This window comes from Anopheles gambiae, chromosome 3, assembly GCF_943734735.2.
Source record: "Anopheles gambiae chromosome 3, idAnoGambNW_F1_1, whole genome shotgun sequence".
NCBI classification, from domain to species: Eukaryota; Metazoa; Arthropoda; class Insecta; order Diptera; family Culicidae; genus Anopheles; species Anopheles gambiae.
In genome coordinates this window covers 58,348,449-58,361,071 of record NC_064602.1, presented here as the reverse complement: position 1 = coordinate 58,361,071, position 12,623 = coordinate 58,348,449, and the positions used below count along the sequence as shown (strand labels likewise).

The window sequence follows — 12,623 nt, the reverse complement described above, 5'->3', positions numbered from 1 at the left end:
TTATGCAAGACAACGATTCTAAGCATACTTCCGGGACTGTCCAAACTTGGCTTGCTGACAACAATGTCAAAACAATGAAGTGGCCAGCCCTTAGCCCGGATCTCAATCCCATTGAGAACCTCTGGGCAATTTTCAAGAAGAGGCTGGGTAAAAACATACCGGAAGATCTGGATCATCTCTTCGATCACATGCAAGAGGTGTGGAGCAAAATTCCACCTGAAACGATCCAGAATCTGGTGATGTCGATGCGTCAACACATGATTAATGTCATCGTGGGCGACGGCAATAAGATCAAAAACTGAGCTTATTGCATTTTTGAATAGGGATCACTGCTCGCGAGGGCGGTGGTCCTGCAAATTACAACAAAAACCTAACCCAAAACACAAAAAAACTACTGACAAATCTATCCGAAACGACCTACTTGTGAAACAAACACACACATCAATACACATTCAAACATACATACACACACACACACACACACACACACATGCACACACACACACACATACACACACACACAAACACAAACACATACAAACCACACATAAACTTGACCCAACGGGTGCATGGTGCGTTAAAAAACCAATGCCCTATCTTTCTGTCCGATACTGTACCAGTACTCACATACGCCTCTGAGATATGGACACTGTCCAAATCTGACGAAACCGTCTTAGCCGCGTTCGAGAGGAAGATGCTCAGAAGGATACTTGGCCCCGTATGTGTGGAAGGACAATGGAGGAGCCGCTATAATGACGAGCTATAGATGTACGGCGACCTCACTGTCGTACAGCGTATAAAGCTCGCCAGGCTCCGGTGGGCTGGCCAAGTTATACGCATGGAAACGGACGACCCTTTTAGGCCGTCCATAAGGACAGAGGAGGCGTGGTAGGCCCAAATTGAGGTGGCAAGATGGCGTGGAGGCGTCCGCCATTAAGGCCGAGATAACGGACTGGCAGACGAAGGCGCGAGACCGCGAGCGGTTCCGGACACTCCTGAGGCAGGCCAAGAGCGCAAAGCGGTTGTAGCGCCGGATAAGTAAGTAAGTAAGCTTCATCAGCTTCAAAAGTTGTCTCCTTATTTGGAATGAAAATACGTTATACACAAGCGCTATCTCTATAATGATTCGCTTACTACTTTGACACTAGCGAAAAGCTTCTAGACCTCCTTTTTTGTTTTCCTCCTTAAATTCCAACGCGCAATGTTTCATCCCCTTCTCACCTCTTTTGATGTTATTTGAAAACCTATAAAATGGTTTTCCTGGGTGTTTCGGACAATTATTCGTACATAATCATGCCTCACATTTCCTACGCAATTTGCATTTGGAAAAGTTGTTTACATCTAAGCAGCCTCGAGCAGAGCTCATTTTGACAGAAGTGATCGCCTCAATAGCAAATTACAGTGCTTGCGTGTGGGACACTTTTCACATATTTCGCTTAGTGAAAAATTTACTTCGAATCGAGCACACTCATCCACATCCACTCACATGGGTAGACTACAGCCGTTATCCAATATTGTAGTTAACATTTTCATCACTCAATTTTATTAATTTTTTTACGATAAAATTATGAAAGAAATCAATATTACGGCAGTAGTTCTAGCTCTCTCTTTCTCTTCTTTTCATTGGCACAACAACCGTTGTCGGTCAAGGCCTGCCTGTACCCACTAGTGAAGTGAGCTCGGCTTTCAGTGACTTATTATTACCATAGCAGGATAGTTAGTCCTACGTATGGGGGCACGGTCTATTCGGGACTTGAACTCATGACGGGCATGTTTTGTTAAGTCGTCCAAGTTGACGACTGTACCACCAGACCGGCCCGGACCGGAGTAGTTCTAGCTTCTTCTTCTTCTTCTTTGGCTCAACAACCGATGTCGGTTAAGGCCTGCCTGTACCCACTTGTGGGCTTGGCTTTCAGTGACTAATTGATTCCCCCCCATAGCAGGATAGTCAGTCCTACGTATGGCGGCGCGGTCTATTTGGGGATTGAACCCATGACGGGCATGTTGTTAAGTCGTACGAGTTTACGACTGTACTACGAGACCGGCACAACCACCGGCAGTTCTAGCTATTCATATGCAAATAGCTTCAAAAGTAAGTTTAATTTATATTATAGTTTTTTATATTATTTTATATTAGTTTTATATTAGTTTTATATATTATATTTATATTATATTTTTCTTCAAATCGCAAAAAAACGAGTGTTCAAATAGTTTTGGTAACCGCTGCTCTTATTTTTGGAGGTCGCCTCTCTTCATCTCGTCTCCCTTGACTGTTTGCAAACGTGAGTCTCATGTGCTATTTGTTTTCATTGTATTTCGTTTTCACTTTCCTTATTTTGTTTGTTTATGTCCTTTTGTACGGTTTTGATCTGGGTTATATGCAGTCTGTTTATTAACTGGACGTTTAAATGTAGAGTATGGATAACTTTAAAGATAGTCTTTAAAAATATTTGCTTTACGTTAGCTATTGTTAAGCCATTTAAACAAACCATTGAATATCAATAAACATTCTACTTAAATACATTTACAATTACAAGAAGCCCGCAAACAAGAGCATACTAGCAAATATAGTAATTTATGTTGATTTTTAAGTGAGGGTAGCGTTTTTTTAAACTTAAACAGAAAAACACCAATGATAGGAAACAAATGTTATAAAATCGCTTTAAGTCACAAGATTCATTATCAAAACGTAATTAGTTTTTCGTTGTTGTATTTCTAACCTACACTTTCTTCTCTAAACAATATTTTCCAGCCAGTGAAACAAAGTTTATGTTAACGTCACTAAGTTTTAGCCAACAGTATGCACCCATAGATTCTGACAATTGCATTCATACAAATTATAGGAAAGTTTCACCACATACTGTTAAATCGCATATCCTTTCCTGGTATGCAGAGTCCAAGCCCAATAATCAAATGACTGTAAACTTTGCCAACAAATCCTAATTGCTTGAGAAAGGTTCCTAAAACAGGAAGAATGGGTAAGATCTCTTGCATTCTACACTTCAGGAGCATAAATAGAGCTTAAGCTTGTTTTGCGGTGTATGAATGATGCTTCAATCAGTTTTACTTTTCTCTGTTTTAATGACTATGAAGACAAAGCACTCTAATAAAGCCGTTTATCTACAAACATTCTGGTCATGATGTTGTTTATACTTTAAGCAAAAAACACAAATAATATTCTTAATACTAAACATCCGTTACGGTGTGCTTCTATTAATATAATGTTCAATAAAACATATTTTCTTACTCAAAATGTTTTTCGCACAATCAAATTGAGCGTCAACATGCTCTATAAGTTTTGGATTTCTGCATACAAAAAGTCTTGCTTGCTGAACTAGCTTTACCTCAATCCAAAATGTCTATCCCAGCGATTGAAACTTTCAACGTTTCTTTAGAATTCACCAAACTCGTAACCGCTATCAGAATGATGTTTGTGGCCTCCGTGCAACTGTTCTTAGAGGTATGAGCATAAACAAACTTCGAATTTGAACTATACACCAAATCTACCAGCATAACCAAACAATCTCAAGAAATTGGTTTACGATCAATTTACTCTTAACATTTATAAAAAGAAATTTAAATTTTTAAACAAAACGTGGATACAATATTATTACAGATGAATAGAATAAATAAACGAGGTCTATTTGCAAACACTACTTATATGTACGTACGTATGTTCATCAAAAATTATTTTTAAACCACATTTTAAATTGAATATTCATTGTTGAATTGATTGAATATTATATAAGAGAAAATAGTTGTTGCTCATAATCAAGAGGTAATTTTCTACCAACGGTTTTAATAGCATCAACTTACATAAACAGTACTTGTCACAAAAGTAACGAAATTGGTTGCGGTTGTAATAGGACACTTGCTCTCACTCACTCACGACACTTGCTTGCTTGCAACAATAAATCAATTCTATCGGTAGTTTGTTTAACTAAGGAGCACTTAGTTCAATTGTCAAAAGTAAACGATAAGCAACGAATAGGTACGCCCTTTTGTTGCTGTAGCAAACGTGCGATCTCAAATCCATGGTTGGCATATCTACAAGAGAATCCATTTCAGTATACCCTTCAGCAGTGCAGTATCAGATTGAAACAGTGCTGTAATTGGTGGACAAAATTATTTTTCTTTTAAATCAATTACACAAACCGTATGGGGCAACCAAATTTCCCTAAATAAAATTAAATACTGTTTAAGCAATAGATATGTTAACAGTAAAGCAATTGAAAAACATATCAATCAAATTGGCACTTAACTGTCCAGTCTATACACTATTTGCGACGATTGTCACGAGCAGCTTCTCTGAAAGACTACTGGCTAATGATTAGTTATTCCGTGTTAACTTCAAAGTGAATTTCGTCTAAATAAATTTTACTGCGTTAGTAGATCATATAAATCTTCATTAAACCCCGATAAGAGATAACCCAATTATTTTTCTAATTGTTTAATGGTTAATTTATTTAATTTCATTATATTATTATAACAATAAATTTAATACACTATAACATCAGTATAAACATATTTGGACATGGATTTTCATAAATCGCAAGCTGGATGCAAGTGAATAGTTGCAAAATAGGTTTACTATGTTTACTCACATAACGAGTTTAATCCGTTCCAATGACTCAGCTGTCATGCAAAAATGTCATTATGAGAAAAACTATTTGCCTTGTAATTTTTATGCGAAGCAACATAATTCAGAATGCTAAAACAACACATTCTGTAACCGCAATGAATGAATCGAGTCCAAACATTAAAACTTTGCCTTTTTGAACGAATAGCAAGTATCTTTCTTCTATCCCTTTCTCTTCTATCCCGTAAGTCTTTCTTCTATCCCTTTCTACGCCCCTAACCGTGTTCTTCGAAACCGCCCTCCCCTAGTGATCCCTTCCCGCCGAACTGCAGTGGGCCGTAATGACCCCCTTCTTCGTGCAATTCGTCGATTTAACTGTGTATATTCTATGTTTGATTTCAACCTTCCCTTATCCTCTTTCCGATCCCGCATTAGAACCCTCCATAATCCCGTGCTGCCTTAATTTTAAATTTTTAAATTTTAAATTCTAATTTTCTAAAAAAAAAAATTTTCTCAAATTTTAGATAATTTGTGTTTATTTTTGTTAGGTTAGGAAATCAGGTAATAAGTATTATTTAAGTATTTGTGTAACCAAAAGGTAGACAAATAAATTTGAATATGAATATACAAAAAAGTATATTAAAAAAATGCACTGCTAAAACAATGTGGAAAGTAATTTATGGATAGAGCATTATGTTTTCCGGTTAAGACATACAGTGAACCCTCTCTTGTTTGACACCTCTACAATTTGAAAACCCTCTCTTATTTGAACATTTTGCACAGTCCCTTGATTTCCAGTACATTTTTGTTCCTCTAATTTGGAAAACCTCTGAAATCTGTGTCCCTCTTATTTGTGTATGGTGTTGCCATAGTTATTGAATGATGTATGCTCAAATTGGCAATCCTGTTCGCAGTTTCCTATAACAACAGTTAAGGCTGCATACTAAATGTTCTGTCTCTTTCTTGTTTGCATGGACCTTTCATGCACTTTCCACCTCTGTAATTTGAAAACCCCTCTTATTCGACAGTCCCATCGCCTCTCAAATAAGAGAGGGTTCATTGTAATATGTTTTTATATAAGGTTATATAACAAGTTAAATATAGCAAATATCACTGAATGACTTGATACAATCAAATAATATTGTTATACTCTTCGGAAAAAAACAGCACAATAAATGGTTCTGTAAACAAATAATAATATGGACATGAATTAATGCACATATCTCATTTTATTATAAATTTGCTTACGATAGCTACAGCCTACGTGGAGATTGTATTGCTAAATTTAATATATAAAATAAATCGATCGGGGAAGACACCTTCTTCTCATTGTTTGATGCAATTGTTTGATAAATTATACGTATGAGCGGCTAGGTCCATACGGGGAATGAACTCTGTATCGCTATGTTGTTAGTGTCAGTCAGTGGTTTTCAACCTTTGCAAACCTAGGAAGAACGAAGGATGTGATTCCCTATCTCAAGTCTATGAGCTCGAGGCGGAATTGCATATTTTTCTTTTTCAATGGATTGTTAGATATGTATACCATACGGATATTTATGTATATGTTTACTTTATGAACTTATACATATGCGTTTGAAAGCTTTTGCTTTATGGATATATTTGTATCTATGTATATATATAGCGTAGCCGTTGTATTTATCAGCACAAATGTCAATTATGACTGCAAAAAATACGTCAACCGATTTCATGTCCAATTAAAATGTGTACTTTTCATTCCATTTTTCCTTACTTAAGACATTACGAATTATGCGATACAAAGATATATCATGACTTGATTTTTTACCCGTTAATGAATTTCTCCTTCTAGACAACTTCAGTCGTTTATCGTATAAAGAACGACATAATTTATCATAGTATTAACTGTTGTTGCTGCATTGTGTGAGCAATGCTCTTAATGAGAACAACAATTCACCTTACCGATAACCTCGAAGAAGCTTCTAGCAACTACTGTACAGTGATAACTGCATACCTTCTCAGATCCGCTGCAGTCATACAACACACCATTTCGACACTGTAGGGCTCCTGTCTCTGTGCCTCCAATTTGCTTATGCCTTTCTCTTTTCGTTATCTATTTTCATCCATGCTCAGTATGCATTTGTGCACTAATTGCCGGTACACGTAGAGCGATGTAATTAGAAAATTCCTTTCGAAATGATTGATGTTGCCATTAAGAAGGACATGAAAATTTCTTTATACAGTTTATTGATCATCCGTTCCGACGAAATAGTACTTGGAATACCACATCCTACTTTGTTGGCGCACTAGTAGTATAAAGTCATAGGATGTAGTTGAGCGAGACGAAGGGAGCTAAAATTTATGTACTCATTTGTCTTTGGTTTGATTAACGGCTGCCGGATGTGATACGTTGTCCTTGAATGACTGAAAAGTTCCGGAAATGCTCGCGATAGTGTGCGTTTTTTGTTTTACCCAGATGGTACATCAGAAGCTTACTCAGGTATCCATTCTGTGGATCTTCTAAAATCTGCCTTAACTGCTGAGAATCGTAAGCGACTGTTTTACCTTGCATCAAGGCTTCTGCAGCAAAATAATCCCGAAACAAACGGTGCTCGAACCTCAGCAAATTGTTCTCAAGCACTACCAATCCTATATCAAGAAGGAAACCAAATTTCGACATGTCGATCGTTTGCTCAGGGTGAAAGGTGAGTAATGCAGCAACTTCACAATGCCCATCGTGAGCTGCTTGTTTCAACGTTTCGGCAGCCATCCGTTGTTGCCCGATGCCCATTACCTGTATGGCACGTTGGTTTGATTCATAAAACTGTTTCTCCAAATAACGTTCTAGTAGAGCACCAAAATTGGCTATTATTGTTTTGTCTTCTTCGTATATTTCAGCTAAAAGCTTTATCTGAAATGGATTTCCCACGATCCAATCAGTGTATCTAGAACGCAAGTACTGAAGTAAGTTCACGGCCGCTGAATGACTATCAAAGTTCCACCATCTGGTTAAAAAAGCAACGCACTGCGGTTCATCGAAAGGTAGTAACGACACGATTCGTGCTTGAGGTAGCGCTGCTCGTAAATGATCTGTTTCGTGAGGTCGTGTTGCGATCAATAAATTTCGCATACGAAAAGGATGTTGGAGAAACAGCTGAGATGCCTTTTCGACAGAAATTCTGTAGCGATTAATGACACTGTCATATCCGTCGACCAATACGATCAATTTCCCAGTATTTAGGATGGCATTACGAAACAGTACTTGTCCAAAACGAGTACCCGCGGCGAAAAAACACTTAGTAACGTGTTTTACCGCATCTTCTACACTGAGTGTACTGGCGTTCAATTTTGTAATTTCTTCTAGAGTTTCGGTGTAAAACTTTAAATGCATAAGACATATGACATGATCTGGCAGGGTGGTAAATAACCGATCGATGAACTTTTGCAGGAACGTAGTTTTTCCCATGCCTGGAACATTCGATAATATCACTGCCCTATTGTTAGTTAAAAGCTGATCAAATTCTGTTTCATCTACTACACTGTTATTACTAGCCAGTTTTCGAGCAAAATATTGCCCCTTAAGTTGACATTGATACTTAAAACTGTACGCTATAGGATCTACCTGATTCATTAGCAACTGAGAAATGAACTCCATGTCCAAAAGACGTAGTGCAATCTCCTCGGACAACAAATCACTTAAACGAACTTCACGATGTTGTAGTACGATTTTCTTTTCAAGCAACTTTTGACGCGATTTTTGACTCATGTCGCGAAGCTCAAACCGATCGCAATGTACATACTTGATGTTCTCAGAAAAAAACTCCTTCTGTACATCATAAGCAATGTAGATAGCTTTCAAATTGGTCAGTACATCAAACTTGTGCCATACATTTCTAATAGCTGAACGACAACACTTGTCATTAGACACGATCACTATTACCTTACGAGACATGTTTTTCAAAAACAGTGTACAGCATTCAAGTTCTTCAAAATCGTGAAAATGTGCATCAAATACTACAAACTGTTCTTGCAACGTCATCAATGCTTGTAACACTCTGGAAGCGCTCACTTCAGCATTATATGCAGCTAATACTAGCATATTATGATTTTTCGATGTAGCCAAAAACTGTTCTATAGGAGCGAGGAGGGTATTTCGTTCAAACACGTACCCTGTTGCAGGATTCGATTTTTGATACTCTTCCGATTTGAGCAACCACTTTTTACCCACAATACGAGCACGTGAATTACTGCAAATTCGTTCCCAGTCGTCGCCATTAAGAAACTGTCCCTCCGTATCTCGTATCCACCGATCCACTTGATCGAACACTGCGCGCATATACTCATCCACTTGTTCTTTTAACCCAAACACTTCCACTTTTGTTATTGCTTCCAGCTCAATAAAGTTTGGCTGGTCTGTGGCTAGTAAGAGATGGTCGAAAAAATGTATCACTTCTTCTCGTTGCACTCTGTAGTCTCTCCAATCCTTTACTGCTATGTCTTGGTTAATGGGTTTGCATAAGAACCCTGGTTCAAAGAGTAGCTTCAGCTTTCCATTGACTATTGTTCTATTAAGATCACTAATGCAAAAATCATCGCATTTCAAAATAGATCGTAGCGTTCGCTCAAGCAAAAATCTAAACTTTTTCACATACGGACAAATGTTTTCATCATCCGCAAGAAACGTTTCTCGAAACAATTGCCGTTCTATGTCAAATACGTCGCGTACAAGTAATGTATGAAATTCGTGAAATATACCATTTGGATTTATCGATATTTTTTTACGCTGAATTAACTGTTCGGCTAATTTTCGCGCAACCTCACAGATTGGCGAAATGCGATCAATTAACTGCTCAATAAAGTCAGTGCACTCAGTATTGAAGCGATAGAGCGACGATTCTTTGCCTCTGCAGCGTACGTTTAGCGTGCGAAGAAACTCGTCCGTTGCTGGTTCAACGGGATTGATTACTTTCATGACGTTTTCGTCCACCTTGAGGTTGGTGTAGATAACAATGTACTTAAGGCGTTCACCCTGGAACATTTCTTCTTGCTTCAGCCCGAGAAACGAATCAAAATATTTCGGCAAGCTATATTCGGTAGTCGTTTTCAGTAGATCATCCATAATGATGCGCTTCGATTCGTCTTGCTTATGTTTAGCCTGCACCAAGCAATACTGATCCACGTCTAGCAGATGCATTACTATATCGTCGAATTTTCCAGCCAATGCTACTTCGACACCAATCTCAAATCGATTGCCACTTGCAGCTAGGCGAGAGAAATACAACGTCGAAAGTCGAAGCTGGTTTAAGTATCCTTCAGTACCAGATCCAGGATTTTTCTTGTAACGCCGCTACGAGAAAAAAAAATGTTATTAGTGTATTAACATCACACATTACATTTTTTACTAAACAAGAAGACATTTTACCCTTTGTGTATCCATCTCAAATTTTCGTATGTCGTATTTACATTTTAAACATATTAGTAAATAATCATCAATCCGTTTACAGAAACATTGTTTGAAGTATTCTCTCTAACACAAACCTACAATGATTGTTTTAAATATTAATACAGAAGGGTATTAATCATTGTTTCAATGATAAAAACTAAATTCTCCAGTAAAGCACTGTACAAATCTTGGTCTATTCTTCACTTACAATCAAGATCGCATTATCTTCTCAAAGCGAACAACTGATGGGTTAGGAGAAAACAATGTTTACAAGGTATACACACCAAGTGTGATCAATTGCAAATCGTCAAGTTAACTGCCCTGCGGTACTGGGATGAATGACATGAGCCAATTTGGTTACTCAAAAATCAATGCCCATCGTTATCGCCAATTCTAATCGTTTTTTCTTATCTGTTTCACGTCTACTGCCAAAGTCATTGTATACTGATAAGCTCACAGACACCAAGCTACCGATAAAAATGAATTGTGTTGACCGTTTACAGGAAGTAAATTTTATTGATGTATTTGTATGCGATGTTTTTGTTTGTCAGATATTGGTTTTATTCATAAATTTCACTAAGCAATACGGCCGAAGCCGTTCTTTCTGAATAAAAAAATGTACTAAAGCATAAATATTTGAAGAACGATAACACACCTTTCCGTCATATAATACACAACTTTATGTAAAAAAATAGCATAAGTATTTATTCCTTAACATAATCAAGTCGATGATTTTGAAAGAAATGACACTTGTTCTGAATGTGTTGTGACAACAACATGTGAATTGCAAAGCAATCTTTTCAAATTCTCATTTTTTTCAAATATTATGTGTATATTCTTTTTCATATCTCTTTTTGACCTAACGATCTACGGCTTTCGAAACTTATTCAGTACTACGCAGTTGGAAAGTCAGTCCTTGCTACGGGCCGACGGCTCATATGAGATTTGAACCCGCGAAGGGAAAGTTGTAAAGTCGTTTGAGTTAACGATTGTACTACGGACCGCTTCATCATTTTAAGTGAATTACAGTCGATTGATGCATGACACAAACAGTCCTTTTGGTTACGTTCACGTAAATGACATTTACGACATATTCGTAAACGAGATAAATTAAAAACAATAGTTGTAAAATACTTATTCGAACATGTTGATTAAAAGACATATTACAGCATTTCTGATCTAAAAGAACTTAACCCAATAAAACTAGTAATAAGGTGATATACAACGTCCTAATTGAGCTACTCTTCATTAAACTTATATTGATAATGCCATATCTCATTATCACTCCTAATCCATAAATCACCAAGTTATACTAATAGCATAACATTGATCACATAAAAAACAAGTAAAAATCTTCCTTTGCAGTTTCTATCAATAACATTTTAAAATTTATGACTTCTGCAGTTTAATTTTCTCGCAAAACTGCTAGATAAATTTATTACCTTGCTTCTCTCTAAGAAACCATGCGGTGAGCCACAATCGATGACGCTAACAGTTTTGACCAAAACGATATCCATATACTTTGATGTAGGCAATAAAGACACTGTTTCTATATGACTTTTTTTCGCACAACATTCCCAAAATGCAAGCTTAAATCCAAACCGTAAAACAAACGATAAAGAAAAAAAGGTGAGATATAATTTGTATAATGTTAATAATTGAAATAATAAACATATAAGTTCTTCAAATATTTTCACACTGATTATTTCACTCAGTGAAATTGCAACATGTTTTTTTAATGTCATTAAATTTGTATCTAACATGTCATCAATATGATGTAATATTTATTAACGCGGATTTGACTGTTTCAATGTATTTTCAATACAAATTATCAAGGAACAGTGCTTCATTTGAATATATTCAGTCAGTATTAATGAATTACTCTATGCAAATAAGAAACCATCTTAATAGGATTAATTTAGAATATCCTTTAGAATAAACTAAATCAATCCAAAAGTAGTTTATTTACACATGGTAAAGTAGTAAAGCTGCGAAAACCTATTAAGCAATCGGTGATCATAAAACATTTTGCAAGATGTTGGGCAGATGTAACGAACGGTTTAACAATAACCTAAGCAAAGACTTTTATGGGAATAATTAATATCTATTCCGAAGGGTTCAAAAAGGAGCAATGTAGAAGTGTTTGGTCAGCAGAAAGCATATGTTCTTAAGAAAGTGAAAATCCAAGAGGGCTTAACTAGGTTTGTGCTTGGTTAAATATTTACAAAGCATTTTCTTCATAATTAATGCAGAAACTGAAGGCATGAGCAAACGTACTGCTATGTTTGAAATAACCGCCTTGGAATCCTTTACTTCCGTCTGTACGACTGCAAAACAGCCGTGGGCATTTAATGATAGACAGCATACGCTGCCTGGTGGAAACAACCAAAGCGTTAATTCTAAATTTGATAATGCCACAAATCTTATTTGTTTCGGCTTTTATACACACTGCATCATGAAATAGTATACAACACTCCAGTCCATTTGCAATAAACAAACAAAAATAAGATATATTTTAATTTACTAAGCAAAAATGTATTTAATATTGGTATGCTTTCGAGTGTTACGCTATTCACTTTACAGTTAATTGTATGAAGCCAACTTAAGAGACTTCAAAAATGCATT

General features: G+C 36.6%; 1 protein-coding gene across 1 annotated transcript; it reads right to left on the bottom strand.

Moving 5' to 3' along the window:
- Positions 1 to 1,713: 1,713 nt before the first annotated feature.
- On the bottom strand, positions 1,714 to 10,339 carry LOC133393427 (uncharacterized). Its single transcript, XM_061658450.1, has 3 exons — positions 10,207 to 10,339; positions 9,978 to 10,093; positions 1,714 to 9,902 (listed from the first exon to the last, which is right to left on the bottom strand). Exons 2-3 carry the CDS (start codon positions 9,990 to 9,992, stop codon positions 6,942 to 6,944), a joined length of 2,976 nt encoding a protein of 991 aa, XP_061514434.1. The 5' UTR covers positions 9,993 to 10,093; positions 10,207 to 10,339; the 3' UTR covers positions 1,714 to 6,941.
- Between the last annotated feature and the right edge of the window lie 2,284 nt (positions 10,340 to 12,623).